This window comes from Leuciscus leuciscus (genome assembly GCF_965113295.1).
Source record: "Leuciscus leuciscus genome assembly, chromosome: 11".
Taxonomy (NCBI): domain Eukaryota; kingdom Metazoa; phylum Chordata; class Actinopteri; order Cypriniformes; family Leuciscidae; genus Leuciscus; species Leuciscus leuciscus.
This window is the reverse complement of record NC_138735.1, coordinates 31,596,531-31,613,275: the sequence shown is the minus strand read 5'-3', so window position 1 is coordinate 31,613,275 and position 16,745 is coordinate 31,596,531. Positions and strand designations below refer to the sequence as shown.

General features: G+C 36.5%; 2 protein-coding genes across 2 annotated transcripts in view; both read left to right on the top strand.

Moving 5' to 3' along the window:
- The window catches only part of LOC309508907 (uncharacterized protein), a 108,282-nt gene that overhangs the window by 66,606 nt on the left and 24,931 nt on the right, over positions 1-16,745 (top strand). The window lies entirely within an intron of this gene.
- LOC309508921 (uncharacterized protein) lies at positions 5,214-10,193 on the top strand. Its single transcript, XM_082183478.1, has 2 exons — positions 5,214-5,251; positions 6,531-10,193. The coding sequence occupies exons 1-2, from the start codon at positions 5,232-5,234 to the stop codon at positions 8,137-8,139; spliced, it is 1,629 nt and encodes a 542-aa protein (XP_082039604.1). The 5' UTR covers positions 5,214-5,231; the 3' UTR covers positions 8,140-10,193.

Here is a 16,745-nt window from a genome sequence, read left to right as displayed (position 1 = left end):
TGTCACCTGTCATCATGAAGTCAGTTTGCTTGAGGCAGGTGTTTGCTTGTGGCTGCAGGAAGTGGTTATGGGCGTTGTGTAGCGCGGAGAGAGTTTCAGACTGACCTAGTACTGTTAGCAAAGGGGCAGCAGGTGGTCATTCGCCCTTGGTTCTGCACCCAGTCACCAGCAGTTTGAAGTCTGCAGTGTTACTCTGCTCTGGTGGCAGTGCTGACTTGAGCTTGCCTGAGTTGTGTTGGGCAAGAGTCAGAGTTTTGTTCTTCGTAGGACTCCTCAGGTGAGTCCTGTTCAGGGAGCTATTTTGCGTGTGTCAGCAGCTCCTGTAAACTATGAGGCAGGTGCATCCATCTGTCCTTGTGCAGCCTCCGATTGACACCTGTGTGAAGGGTGTGGAGGAGGATGTTGTCGTCGAAAGCAGTTGGTCATCCTGTGGTGTTTGCAGGTTGAGGGTGCTGCCTTCCATGGATTCTCCCAGGGGCTTGGCTGGTACCCGGGTTGTTGCCATTGTGACAGTTCTGTGCTGGTCCTGGGCATGCTCAGTCCAGCTGCCTTGAATCTGGTTTGAACCTCAGTCTCTAGCTGGTATGTGAGGCTTTGAGCACAGGTCCGCTCCTTGTGGGACACTGTGATCTGTTATGTGAGGTTGTTTACCTTCTGTTTCATATCCATAAGGTGGGGTAAGGAGATGATACTCTTGATCAGCTCAGTGTGGCTGTAACTCTGGCTTGGGTCATGGGTCGTTGTCCTCTTCTCTCATGGTGCAGTTACGTTTGGCTCTGGTGCTGGATGTCAACAGCCATGGGTGGAACAGTGTACCTTGTGATGGCTTGTCGGTCCTTTTGGTCTCCTGTCTGGTTAAGGTCAGGTTAAGTCGAGCATCTGCGACATTTAGGCACACTTGTGGTGAGAGACTAATGCATGACCCTAAAGAGTTCAGAGCTAAGGTTTGATGGGTTAGCTAGGTCTGTAGCATAAAGCTAGGTGTTTCATGTGTAGCTAGCTTGTCATCCTTATCATCTTAGCTGTGGATGTTAGGAGGCTAAGAGTTGTGTGGTTCCGAGAATATTTTCTGGAAAGGGCATAAGCCGAGATTAAATAAATTACTTAAAATGGTTCTTATGGCTAAATTATTTCTCCGGACTTAACTGATGGTTCAAGACGGCCTTGACGAAGTTAGATTAAGCTTATTTAGATTAAGCTTATTATCAATACTCAGGACTATAGTTATGCCCTAGTAATCGTTGAGATTACTTGTGTAGCAGGGTCATAAAAAATGAGTGCACTTGTTGAGAATAAACAAAATCACAAATAAAGTTGTCTCTGGTTCCGTTCTGGGCCCTATGGGAAATGGAACCACATTAGAACAAGAGGGGAAATGTAAATAAATCATATAGATGAAAGAATAGACAAGTGAATAGCTGACTGCTATTATTATCAAAGTAAAATAAAATAAAAAGGACTTAAATAAGTGATCAAAACAGCAGGAATGATCAGAAATTGGGGAATAATCAATAGCACTAGTGACTAACCTTTAGATTTGCTTGGACCAACACTCCTTTATAGTGTTTCTTTATATTTTATATTAAATTATATTTACTTAATTATTCAGTAAAACCACATGTTATTGCGATTGTTATTTTTATTTGTTCATCGTGTTAGTCTTTTATTCACTGACTTTACTAGGGATGGGAATTGATAAGATTTTATCAATATCAATGCCACTGACGATTCTGCTTATCGATCCGATTCTCTTATCGATTCTTGATAGCACTGTGTGGAAAAATGTAGTCATATGCTTTTCAAAAAAACTAGTGGTTTTATTTATTTTAAAGCTTAAGCTTGAGTAAGCAAACTGTACTTTTTATGTAATTTATGTAATAAACAGAAACTTATTGTAAAGTGTTACTGATTAGTTATACAACGATTCAGACGTCTCCTGAGTTCACTGTTGGAAAGATCAGTTGTTTTAACCATTCATTACAATTAATTGTTTAAAAGGAGTCATTAGTTCGCGAATTGGACGTGGGACGTGATTATTCCAGCAGTTAGTACATTTGTGTCAACACAGAAAACATTTCATCACTGGATAGTTTTTTTGTTTAATTAAAGTGTTGTTTTATGTCAGCTGAATTTCCGGAACGCTTTTCAGAGAAGATAAGGCAACTTATTTAGCACAATTCACACCCAGCGGTAATTCAAAAAATAAATTAAAAAAAAATTCTCTGAATGCTCCACATGAAACTTTGGTCTTCCGACCTTTTACCATTTAATTTATTTTGATTAATATGTGCGAGTGAGAGAGAGCAAGACAGCACTTAGTTTGGAGACGGTGAAGTCTTGTTTACACTTTCGCCTGGCTCCGAAGACAGAGAGAGAGAGAGCGTGCGCGACCGGGTTTTTCTCTCTCTCTGCTCGTTCTTTCAGTTAAACATGCACTCTGTCACAAGCGCAGCAGTTACTCACCGATCAAAGAGTTTGGCGGGACAAAAATTCGCTTTGGCGGGCGCTAAAACAAGTTAAATGCAGGAAAAACCCTGTTATTGCAAACAGCATAATTTGTCTCGTTTAATAAAATAAAGCCAAGCTTTAGATCGCCTCTTCCTCTCCAAGATTACCTCCTCTGCTCAAATCAAATCGAAATAGCTAACGTTACGATGTCCGAGGCGTCATTCAGACAGCATGTTTTTCTCCACGTTTGCAGAGTCAGGGACAACCTGAGTATTCTTCTGCATCTTTTTCTGCTGCTTCTCATTCAAATTAGTGATGAAACGCGCTCTGTAGAGCTGTTTGTTTGCTGTCGGCTACGGTAGAAACATGACGTCACGATATGTCGACCTTCATAGAAGGGGGTGCCCTCGGTTATGTAGATATAAATGACTCATTCTAAGGTAATAAAAACATAACGGTTTATTAAGTAAGGTCTTTATACACCACTGAAAACATAGTTATGGATCTTATATTGCATTTCTGTCAATAGATCCTCAGAAATATTACACATTGCACCTTTAAAGGGTAAGGAAATAGATTTGCTGTAAGTCAAAGCTTGTCTAAGTATACATAGCATAGACGTCCATCTCGTGCATGAATACTGACATTCCTTTCAGCGAGTGAAACACAGTTTTGATCGCCAGGTAGCTCTGCTTGTAGATGCAGCTAAAATTTAGATGAATTACATCAATCTAACAATAATTTGTAAGGCCTTTACATTGTAGAAAGTGGAGTGTCACCCAAGTCTACGTATGTATAACACTGTACTGAGATTTCTTCATCAGAAACTGATTAAGCAATACTGCAATTTGGATTTCTTCAACCAAAGCAGAATAATAAATACCGGTACAGTTTACATGCCGCTGAGATGAGATTCCTTTGTCAAACAGACTCACGCTTTTAATGCTGAAATTAGGATTTCTTTGCCAAAATCTGATTAAAATTATACCGATACCATTTGAAAATATGCTAAGAGGTGTTAAGACTCTTTCACTTACAGTAGAGATGTCAATTCCAGCTATCGTTTTATCTGCATTTTAACAAGCCATCAACTAGTGATCAAAATGCGTATCGCATGTTGTGTCCCATTTGGATCGGAATGATCAAATGCACACTTTTAGGTTAATAGTAGTTTAAACGAAGGGTCGCTAGGTCGTGTTAGCTTACCCAGCTCAGGTGGTTTGCTTACAATCTGGCGTCAGGGTGACGTATGCCCTATTTGGAGTTGCTGTTTTCTGTAACAAGTCATTGTCATAGAAACTAATGTGTACCAGTGCCAATTCAACCAGCATTTAGCAAATGTATGTTTTAAAAAGAGCTGTGCATAGTCTGTTGGCATGGGAGGCTTACACGTCCATTCAAGATTTTCTTAAAATCAGTAAAATTCGAATTTTACTAATGCAGACTCTTGCTTCTCTTTGAGCACACATTTTAAAACAGTATTACACAGTCCGAAAAACCTATAACCTGACTTTTGGCCTATTCTAAATCCCTAATTGGTTTGTGTTCAGTAAAGCAATGAGTGTTTGCACATGTGAGGAGTGTGTGTGAGGCACTGATGAATTACTGTGGCATTTTGATAGGTTATGTTTGAAAAAGGAAATCAACATATTTCCTGTTAGATTTTTGTGTTACATAGAGAATTGTATACAATTCTCTATGTAACACAAAAATCTAACAGTAAATATTAGCTGTTGTGCACATACATGTTGTGTTGGCAGATAATTAGCGTATAGTTTTGCAGGTTCTGGTGTTTGAGTGTCAGGTTTCAGAAACTGTGTGACAAGTAAGGATTTGTGTGTAAGCAGCAAACTGTAAGAGCTGGGGGTGAAAACTTTTGAACAGGATGATGTGTACATTTTTGTTTAAAGATCATATTTTTTTATTTAGTACTGCCCTTCAGAACCTAGTAATTACATGTTCCCCGAAGACAAAATAAGTACAATTTACCCTGTTCATCCAATTCAAAAAGTTTACACACCCCAGCTCTTAATGCATCGTGTTGCCTTCTTGAGCATCAGTCATTTTTTCTTTTTGAAAGATTATGTCAAATGATTGTTCCTTAAACAAATATTGTAGAAAACTGATGTTGTTTAAAATAATATGCAGAGAAAAAAACAAGTACTATATGCTTGGTGGTCCCTTTGTTACATACCTTATTAGTATTCCAAAGTATTCTAAAGTATTTGGATTAAGATACAACACTTGTGTAATCTAACAAAATACATTTACAAATTACTTTTTAAAGCATTTTGTAATCTGTAATGAAATACATTTTAAAATTAACCTTCACAACCCACATATCTTTCCAGTAATTTCATGTTTAAAACCTAACATTTTGAAAACAAATAGTTTGACTCTTTCCTGCAAATCACGTGATGGTTAAAAATGGGTGTTGGCTTGGTATAAACACAACCAAGTCTCTTCCTTTTTTCAAGTTCCTGAAGTGAGTTACAGAAGGAAGCATTGTTACAAACAGGTAATATTTTAAGTCTACTTATTTTGCTCTTCTGTAGACTCTGTGACTAGGTGTAGTAATGATTTTGATTATATATCTCAAATTGTGTATTATTGCTAAAACCTACTCATAAATAAAGAAATTAAAAGAAAAGGAAAGATTACATGTTTCCATTGAAAAAAAAATCACATTATAAATTCTGTCAAATCTTTCTGAACTTGCATCTTTTAAATAACAAATTTAACATGTATTAACTTTGTTTAGCATCAACCGGCTGGAACCGGTCATGGTGGATTCTACTGAAAGGTAGGAAGGACTATAGACATTGGCACAATAGGGCTGTTAGAGTAGATTTTTACCAATTAAAAAATTAATACTGTTTTAAATAGAATCAGAATGGGTTGATGAAGCATTTTATTCATCATTTCAAAAGACATGTTCTGAGTTGTTAAAAAGAAGATAAAATTTTTAAAAAAGCATTATTTTACTTTTATTACGACTCACTCACCTAAGTCCTATGCTATAAAACCCAGTACTGGCATTTGTTGTCTTCTGATCCGGAATTGAGCAAAAGGTTTCAGCATCCTCCTTAGATTGTGTATAAACCGGCTAGGAATTTAAAAGATTGCCCAGTACACGCTCGTTTTCAGAGTGTCAGTCCTCGTCCGTCTCAGAGTTTACTCAGTCCTATACAGAATGGTAATTATCGGTGTGGAAATTTTGCTCAGGACAATAATACATTTAAAACATCTTTTTTTTTTGTCATCCAAGAACTTGTATAAATATTAAATATATATAATCAATGCTGTGATTACTTGTGTTTCCACTCATGTTGTTTATTTGATCCGTTGTCCTTGTGGTTTAGGTTATGTGTCAATTGTCAATCAAAACAAAGAATTAGTGAACATAAGAGTTCTATCAGAAAAAAATATGTATATTATCCAGTTGCGGCTCATTTTCTATCTTCGAATCATGATGTTTCCTTACGTTTTTGTGGGATTGAAAAAGTGAGTGCGCCACCTAGAGGGGGTGATATTGAATTGCTCTTACAGAGATGTTAACTGTTTTGGATTTGTAACCTTTAGACTTTATCACCATCGGGGTATGAATGATGAAGCATTATTTAATGTGATGTTATAAATTATAATTAGTATTATTATTTTTATAATATATATATATATATATATATATATATATATATTTTTTTTTTTACTTTATTATTTACAATTATGTTTGAACCTGTTTATGATGATGTGGTGTTATGTATTCAGTCACTGAGCTTAATTGGTTACAAATGGATCTTTACATTGATTGGTCATGTAATTATTTTAAATGGGATTGAGTTTGAATATTTGTATATCCCTGATGAAGGTTGTGAGACCGAAACGTTGCTAATAAAAATGTTGATACTTATTTGCAAGAACCGATAGTGTGTGGGAGTTCTTTGATTTTTTGTAAGAATTATTATGATGAAAGTAGTGTGATGAAAAGTTGCATAATTCTGCCTCATATCATTGGTAAAAAAATTATTACTACTTTTACTAATTACATGCCTAACTATGTTGCTTTCTGCTTTATATGACAGACAAAATATGGCCAGCATGGAAGAAAAAGTGCACAATATTGATGAAATCATCAGTCAAAGTAGTGACATTGGGAAAGGTCGATATCGTCTAAAACCGAGAACAGACTCTCATGATCAATCTGAACCATTTAGGCAAAAGACCTTCGGGGAAAGAGACAACAACAAACCCCATAAAACCATTCTGATGGTGGGAGAAACAGGAACAGGAAAAACAACCCTGATCAATGTGATGATCAACCACATCTTAAATATAAAGAGAGAAGACAAGGTTTGGTTTGAGATCACAGATGAGGATCAGTCTTTACAGACGAGTGATCAGTCAGTTCAAAGTCAGACCTCCAGCATCACTGTTTATGGGTTTTATCTACAAGAGAGTCCAATCCATTTAACAATAATTGATACACCAGGATATGGAGACACACATAATATTGAGAATGACAAAGAGATCACCATAGGTTTGCTTAATTTAAGCAGATGTGATGACTATATCCATGAAATACACATAGTCTGCCTGGTGATTAAAGCAACTGAAAATCGACTCTCTGACAGACAACAATACGTTTTGGATGCTGTTCAGTCATTATTTGGAAGAGATATTGCTGAAAACATTGTCTTGCTCTTCACATACTCAAATGGAGTTCCTCCTAAAAATGCCCTGACGGCTGTTAAAGTGGCTAAAGTCAAGTGTGCAGTGAATGACAAGAATCAGCCGGTGTTTTTCCTGTTTGATAACTGTCAGTCAGAAGCTGCTGATGAAGAATATGAAACAATACTTGAACAATCATGGAATCGCAGTTTTAGAGGAATGACAGATTTTTTCGAGATTCTTGACAACATTAAACCAAAAACCTTGCAGATGACTCAAGATGTGTTACAACAACGGAATCAGTTGGAAGCAAAAGTTTCCAATTTACGTTCACGTGTTCAAGTGATAGAATTAAAGCAAAATGAGCTGAAACAAACTCAAGAAGCTCTGGAGAAGAACAAGAAAGATGTAGAGGACAATAAAGACTTTGAGTTTGAAGTTGATGTGCCCTACAAAGAGAAGGTTGATATTGATCCAAAAAAGTGGCGCTTAACTAAAAAGGCGATGTGCTGCAGCGTCTGTGAGGAGAACTGTCATTATCCAGGATGCTGGTGGGCCAGTGATCTCAAATGGTGCAGCGTGATGAAAGATAATCACTGTACAGTGTGCAAAAAGAAATGCCACTACAGCAAACACGTCAAAGCAAAAATATATGAAACAAAGACAAAGAAGGAGAAGAGGACATATGAAGAGTTAAAGAAGAAATATGAAGACAAAATTGGAGATGGTGTGTCTGTGGTCCAGAAGCTGGAAGAAGAACTGCAAGAATTAGAGAAAGAGAAAATAAAGCTGGTGATTGAAGCTTTTCACTGTGTGGATACTCTGGAGATGATCGCACTCAACACTGATTCTCTGTTCACTCTCTTACATGTTGATTTTCTGATTGAGAAGCTGAAGGAAATAAATGAGCCTGAAAAAGCCAAAACACTGGAAAACATCAAGAAGAGAGCAGGAGAAGGAAAACATGGAGCTCTGGGATACATAAAAAGACAAGTAAAAAAATTAAATCCTGCAGCTAGTTAAAGAAAATCAGACAAGTGCACTCTGAATGTGATATAAAGCTGCATTATCACTATGCATTGATGTGTTCATATATATTTACATTTTTTGAGTTTGTGTCCAATCTTGAAACGGTATGTGTGTATGAGGTATTGTCCCATGCTAGCTTTTTTCAGCAACAATTAATCAGACAATTGTAAAAAAAAAAAAAAAAAAAAAAAAAAAAAATCATTACACAGACAATTTGCTCTTAAACAGTGACATCTATCGACTGAATAATAAGAGATACAAGAATTCCTTTATAGCTGTTGCAATCATGTTTTTAATGACTATGTTTTTAAAATTTAGTTTGTGTTGCTGTATGTTTAACTACTTAGATAATATATCACAATTGAGGCAGCTCATCTTTTTATGCATGCAATGATCTTGTCTTGCATTTTGTACTGTTAAGTTTGGACTCAAACTAGTGATTGCTAACTAAAAACTTGAGATGTTGTATAATCAGGCTCTAAAAATAATGGATAAAAAGCCAAATCGATTGGATAATTGTCATATAAAAAAAAAAAAAAGGAATATGCTTAGTTTTACTAATTTTAAAAATGAGTCATATATATAAAATAGATTTTTAAATGTTGGCACAATAAGGCACCATCTGTATTATGTAAATTGATAAAGAGACAGGATAATACAGACAGAACCACTAGAAGTACAGCAGGTGAATAATTGTAGGATTGATTACTGTAGAACTGCACAAGGGCAAAGAGCCTTTTCTGTAAAGGGCTCCCAAACCTGGTACATGTTACCAAATGAGTTTAAAGCAGTACATGATATAAAGTCATTTGCATTGATGTTAAAGCGCTGATTTAAAAAAAAAAAACACATATTTAAATTTAATAAATGTTTGTTTTAATTAGTTATTAATGTTGCCAGGGTTGGATGTATCCTTAAAATAGGTACAGGTCATTTAGGTATGTTTTTGTAAGTATGTTTAAAATTATAAGCTACTGTGCATTAGCTGAAAGCTTTATTCTATGATAAGCATTTTTTCTTTCCTTTTTAAAATTTTAATTAGAAAAGCCTTTTTACAGACCCGATATGCAAATTAGCTTATGCTATGCTCTCTATGTGCTTATTTCCAGCTTTCGACTGGAAACATGTTTTTTTTTTACTGTCCCTTTTCAAAAAAACTTATAAATAAATAAAATAATTCAAAGTAAATGTGGTCTCAGTGTTTTAAAATAGAAACAGACCTAATTTTACAAGATACAATTACAAGAATATTACAGCCAATGCAATTTATCTGATATACTAGTGCTGTTGTAAATTAAAAAGTGTATCCTGTGTGGAAGTCTATCTTGTCAAAAAACCTGACGCACATATAAATGATCTCCTTTCACATCTGTCACAATAATTTTAATTTATGTTTTAAATATTATGAATTTCTTAAATAATCAAACTTTAACAATGCAAATATGGAGTTAGATTTGTTCCTTTATTCCAAATAAATAGATTATGATCCACAGACAAACGACAATGGAGGACAGATCATTTGTCTGACTGACTGACGGGAGTCACGGGACAAAACCAAACAAGTATTGTTTTTTTTCTTTCTTATATTCTTATATTGGGTTTGCCAGTTGAGTGTCCATGGGACTGTGTAAATATTGATTGAAAACTTTCTGAACTGCACAGTGGACTCGTTGCTCAGTGCTGGTCTGAATGGACTTAATGGTCTAAGAACATATGAACTCTAAGCTACTATGCTGGATTGAGAACTCAGTTAAGAACTGTTAATGTGAACTTGTGAAACTGGTGGTTTGCACCCCAAATGAGTTGAAAAGGAACGAACTGAATTTAAACTAACTGATTTGTCTTTGTTGAAAGATTTTGTCATGTTAAATGGGCCCAGAATTGGGAATTGAGTATTTTAATTTCTGGGATACTTTTCTTATAAATTGAATAATTTTTTGGTTTCTTGTTTTGTTTTTTGTTGAACTTTGTATTTGTGAAACATTAATGCTTTCCCCTCACTGAATGTTATTTTGCTCAAAAAACTAATAACAGTTTCTATGAATTGAGCCTGTTGATATTTGTGTGTTAATTCTTCACCCATATATTAAGGGTTCCTACTTTTTTTTAATGTTTGAATCGTTTGTATGGTTGACTGACTCAAAGAAATTTAGTAGGTTTAATCACCTGTTTGGCACCCCATTAATTAGGTCAATCTGTTACAGTATCAATCACAGATTTTGAAGACAGTACACAAATGAACCGTCTTAAAAACTTTTCCATTAGTACTAGATTGAATAGTAGAAAAGTAATTTTCAAATTCTTTAAGGAATACTGAGAAAAGGGGCTTTTTGTTAGAAAACTTATGAATGTGAAATTTGACTAATAAAATTAACCTAATTAATTACAAAGGCCACCTTATTCACTCTGTAATCATAATTTAAATATCCCAAAATTACATTTTCAAAATGCAAAACAAAATTAAAGAGTACATTTTCCTTAATAAACATAGACACCTCATACCATAACTTTTTCACATGACTACAATGTCAGAAAATGTGAGTAACTGGGGTAACTGTTTCCCCAAAGAGCAAAAGAGCAGCTTACATCAATGTCTTTTTTAAACTTACTAAGAAAATGTTTGACAGAGTATAGAATGTGTGCATTATCTTGAAAAAGATTTATTTGACCTTGTTTGTAACAAAAACCTTGTGAGATAATAACCAAACACTTTCCCAATCAAGGTCATTAACAAATTTAGTCCAGTAAACAATGGAGCAAGATTTGGTAACAACCTCCTAAACAAATGGAACAAATAGATTTGTTATTGTTTTTGGACTGTAAAAAACAAATTACCACATACTGGGTCAGCTGGGATAATAATGGGCATATCAACCATTGATAACACACATCTACATAAGGAAATTATTCCAGAATTGAATGCAGAAAATACAAGAGCAAATTCCTTGGAAGTCACAGGAAAATTAAAGTGCAAAAGAAACTCGTCATAAGTCAAAAGGTATCCTTGAGTGTTAAACAAATGACAAACTAAAACAATACCCTTTTCAAACCAGCTTTTTAAAACAATACTTTGTATACAAAATACAACGCTTATTCCAAATAAAACAACTCTGCGGAGAGAAGCTGTGCTTGTAGATCAGTTTCCAAACCAATAAAGCTTGAGCATGAAAGGCAGAAAAGTAAAAACTTTTTTACATTATTAAAAAAGAAAGGCCCCCAAGTCAGTCAAAAAATAAAATTATAAAATTCCACAAAGAAGGTTTTTTCAATTCCGTTTCCCTCAGATCCACGGTGTAAAACACCAACATAACACAGACAAGTATTAGAAATATATATAAAACACATTACAAACAATAAAAAAACATCAGGCACATGAGAATTTAAATATGTTTACATTATAAAGTGCAAACAGTATGCAAAAAGAGAGAGCAGCAATTGTAAAAGTGTCTGGTGCATTGTGTGTGTGCATTGTGTGTCCATTTGCTATGGGAGTGAAGAGTCACAGTTCAGTGCATCTAAGGCAGTGGTTCTCAAACTTTTTCAGGAGGAGGCCCCCTTGTGTAGGGTAAATCCTTTTTTGGCCCCCCAAAAGAAAACTCATGACGAAAACATCCTCAAACTTATATTTTACTTATTTTTACTTATACTTATTACAAATTTTAGATTGTACCAAAAACAAATGAATTTGTACAATGCTGGAACAACAATTCTGTGTGTAGCTTTGTCTCTGATGTTGAATATACTGTACAACATTTGTTAAATTCTACATTTCATAAAATATAACATTGTTATAGAAAATAATTTTGACAGTTAACAATAATATTGTCTGAAAAGTGCCACAAAAGTATTGAATACTGAGCAGTAATTTATGATGTCCATAGTAGAAGATGAATACTGAAAATTTTATTTACATATGATTGTAAAAAAGTGCATTAAACTTCTGTTTTTTCAGCAATCTTTTTTTCTGCAAGAAACATAAAAAAAAATCTGCTCTACTTAAAGAAATAGTTTTTCAATATAGAAGACATACAATATTATACAAGTTTTACAATATAAAAGAAATCATGCAATGCAGACACATCAATTTAGTAACCACTGTTCAAGCACACACAACCTCAGTGGGAAGGGTGAGAGTGAGACTGTCTTTCTTTGCAGAGCTTATCAATTCTGGGTGTTATTGGGGAAAGGCAAACTCTTCTTCCACATTAAGTCGTGCCCTGTATTTTGTCTTTATTGCCATCATGGCTGAGAAAGATGTCTCACAAAGGTATGTTGTTGGGAAAGGCAGCAATATTCTCATGGCCTGAAGAGCAACCTCCTTGTACTCCTTTTCAACTGTGGGCCAAAATTCTGCTGGGCCCTGCTGATTAAATCTCATCCTGAGAGTACGATCACTGGACAGTTCCAAAAGTTCATCTTCAGCCTTTCCACTGAGGCCACTGGCCATCACATCACAAGAAAAGGGATCTCGAACCCAGTCATATTTCTCCATGTCAATGTCTGTGAAGCGACTGAAATGTTCATTCAGTGAGGTGAGGTGACTGGTAATGGCGTTGAGCATGAAGTCCACTGCCATGCAGTTTGTATCCAAAAATTCAGATAGATTTGGAAACATGTCAGTGATGCCTCTTTGTAGTTTACGTACCCACAGGTCAATTTTTCTCCTGAATGCATTTATTTTGTCACTTGCCTCCAGTATTGTGGAATAACATCCCTGAATGGACAGATTCAGTCCATTGAGACTACTGAAAATGTCTGCAAGGTAGGCTAGTTTTGCCATCCACTGTTGGTCAGAAAAAAACAGTTCTAGATCAGGTTTATGTTCTTTCAAAAAATCATGAAGCTCACGTCTGAGTTCAAACACTCGCTCTAAAACCTTTCCACGTGAGAGCCACCGCACCTCTGAATGGAACAGTAGCCGATCATGAGCTGCTCCCATCTCTGTGCATAGTTTTGCGAAGAGACGTGACTTCAGCGGTCTTGACTTCACGAAGTTGACAGCCGCTACTACTACTCCCAACACATCATGCAGGTCGGGTGCCATTCATTTCGATGCAAGTGCTTGACGATGAAGCATACAGTGAGTGGCTGCGATCTTTGGATTGAGTTGTCTAGGGCCAGTTGCATTTAGGCTAGCCATAACGGTGTCTTAAGAACTAGTTCGAACAAAGCAGTAATCTTACATTTCGGTATCTAATTAGACCAATCTATGTAACTCACTCAGTTAATAACAGTCTTAAAGAAAAAGAAAGGAAAAAGTTGACTAACTTGTCAGACTAGTTGAAGCAGTTGATGCAACCTGCCCTATGCAGGTAGGCTAGGTTCAAACATTACGACACGCAAAGAAAGTGAGGCTTCGTGTTTCGTTAACTGCTTCTATTGTTCTCATTTGTAAGTCGCTTTGGATAAAAGAGTCTGCTAAATGAATAAATAGGAATGTAGCCTATTACGTCTCGCGTTTCTCTGAAAACAATACATTTCAGTGTAATATGCAACATCACTATTTTTATCCTTCTGTCATTACTAACTATTTTCTCTCTTGGAAGAAAACGAAACGAAACGAAAAAGAAATCAGCGATCAATGAAGAATTAAGGGAAACTTTTTACCAAGGATTTACTATGAGAAGTTTGTTTCTGAACAGAAAGGCAATCTTTGTGATACTCGTGTTTTTTTTTTTTTAAACCATCGTTCAGAAAGTGAAGGTAAAGTCTAGATTGCTGGAGCACAAAAAGTGAAAATGGCTTCACTACATGTATCCCCAGTAGACCTTTATTGTCCTGTGTGCTGTGAAATCTTCAAGTCTCCTGTTCTTCTGTCGTGTGGTCACAGTTTCTGTAAAGAGTGTCTTCAACAGTTCTGGAGAAGAGAAAAAACTCAGAAGTGTCCAGTTTGTAAGAGAAGATCCTCAAGAGAGATTATTCCTCCAAATATGCCATTAAATAACTTGTGTGAGCCGTTCCTGGAGGACAGAGATGAGAGTCGTTCATCAGGACCTGAGGAGATCTGCAGTTTACACAGTGAGAAACTCAAACTCTTCTGTCTGGAGGACAAACAGCCTGTGTGTGTAGTGTGCAGAGACTCACAACAACACGCCAATCACACTTTCAGACCCATCAGTGAAACTGGTCCATCATATAAGGTAAAAAAGATTTATTTCTGAGGATTAAAGCTTGTATTGCTACTACATACAGTAGGCTACATGAGCATTTTACATAAATCTCTGGTGTCTTAAAGGGGTCATATAATGGTGCATGCACTTTTACAAGTTGATTGTACTGAAATGTGTGTTGGCAGTGCCTGTACACAACCATCATATAATGATAAAAATCCATCCAGTGGCTTTTTTAAAATCTTCTTATGTTTTCCCCCGTCTCAAATCAAGCCAAGGCGCCCCTCCCACAATTGTTAATTGACAGCAGCGTTTCAACACAGACCCGCCCTGAGCGAGCTGTCATCATAGTCCGCGCGTCATTGTTGATACGCTGGAGCACTGTCTATGAGCAGAATGGCTTCTAAGAGATTGTGGTGTTCTGTTCTTGGGTGTAATAACGAACACAGCAGTCATGTTGATGTTCCTAAATCGGAACCGCTGAAGACGCAGTGGCTGAGTTTGTTTTCGAAGGGAATATTCCCCACGATCAACATCAATGCTTTTATGTTTGCGCGAATCATTTCACACACAAGACTGCTTTACATCTTACATCTTACATTAAATGAGGGTCAGCTGGTTTTGCTAAGAAGCTGCTCCTGAAAAAAAGTGTTCCTGCTGCACCTCAAGAATAAGTTAGTGTAACGTTTTATTAACCTTTATATTAATCTTTATATTAATCTTTGCGTATCGCTTGCTGCACGCTTCACGGTGAATGCGGCTGTTTACACTCAATGGGTACATTACGGCATGTTTTCTATGTACGACGTTCTCAATATAATTCATAATCCCACATTTATAATGAACAACGCATTATGGTTATTGTGTTGTTACAAACTGTGTACACAGGTGTTAAAGTTAACGTGATATTACTACACTAAGATTACTTTTGTAGATGGTTTATAACGGTGTCTGTTACTGATTAAGAAGTAATGTCAAAAAACAGTTATAACTGCATGAAGATGAATGGTAACACAAAATTCTTAGGTGTCCTTCAACTACTGTTAGAAACATTCCTGCCGTGACCTCATGTCAGTGCTTTAGCCCTGACAGTTGTACCTAACACTGCATAGCCTACATTTACCGAATATTTTTTTTTCATGACCATTAGCTGTAACATCAATCTATCAATGAACTAACGTATACATCAGTAAACACATAGTATTCGTATCTCACTACTCTACCCTGCCAGTACACACAAAGATAGATCAAAGTGACATTACGTTAACCAACCATTCAGAAACGTCTTGTGCGAGCCTTAATTGTCGAACTTCTTCGGGGCCGTCATCTTGTTCCGGGTCCGACTCCGGTTCAAATTGATACGGTTGCACAGAGGGGCCCTTAGAGACTCCCGCTGCCATTCTTCAAAATATACCCTCAACTGTTGTCAAGGCAACACTGTGTGTTGTTGTGGCAAAATACCCACAGAGCAGAGGGGCGGGGTGAGCAAAGCCAAAGTGGCAAAGCTCATTATCATTTAAAGACACATGCACTTTAACGGCGTGCTGAAAACAGAGCTGTTTTTGACCAGGTAAAATGAGTGTTTTCTTACAATACTAATGAGAATTTTTAATTAAAGTATATTACAAAAGTTTTAATTTAGACCCTAAAGAATCGTATTAGCTTGTATAAAAATGGCATTATATGACCCCTTTAAGCCCGGGACACACCAAGCCAGCGATCGGCCATCAGGCAACATCGGGCCGTTTCAGAGCATCGGCCGACTTAGTTTTCTCGGCAGAAATTGGTCCTCGTCTGCTTTTTTTCGGCCGATTCGACATGATGAATCGGTGTCAGGCCGTCGGTGAAGGAGGGAACTCTGATTGGCTGTTCAGTGAGTCAGTGCTCGAGAATAATAGTAAAACAGCGAGCAAAGAAGTCAAAACGGTACAGATAGAAGGCTGTTCTAATGTTACGTCACCTTACCTGAGTGTTCCTTGGCAAATATTTCAATATTAACATGAGCGGAGTGGAATAAAGAAAGTGTTTAGCAGGATTGATATTCAAAATGGTAAACACGCACTGCTTTGTTTATGGTGTGTGTATCTGCAGCCTGCAGGGTCGGTTGCCCTTTTTGAATGACGAATATTACGGTGGCCCAGTAGTGCACAACACAATGAAATTTAAAAAGCAAACATAAGTTCTCAACACAACGAAATTAACCCACAACGGAAATGAGCCACAACACAATGAAATAAAGCCGCAACACAACGGAAATGCTCCCAACCACTAGAGGGCTCTTGGAGCGCGGTGAATTAGTTTTCCATGCCACTGAGTCTAAAAAATTGAACAACACCACTATTAGTTTTACCAGCGCATGATCCCTAAGGGAATGTCCGCCAATTCTTTCAAGTTATTAAAACGTATAATTTGTTATTTTAAAAGTAAATTTTAATTAAAATTACTTTTAACATTCAAAAACAGACACGTTCCAAATCCAAAGCTTGATTG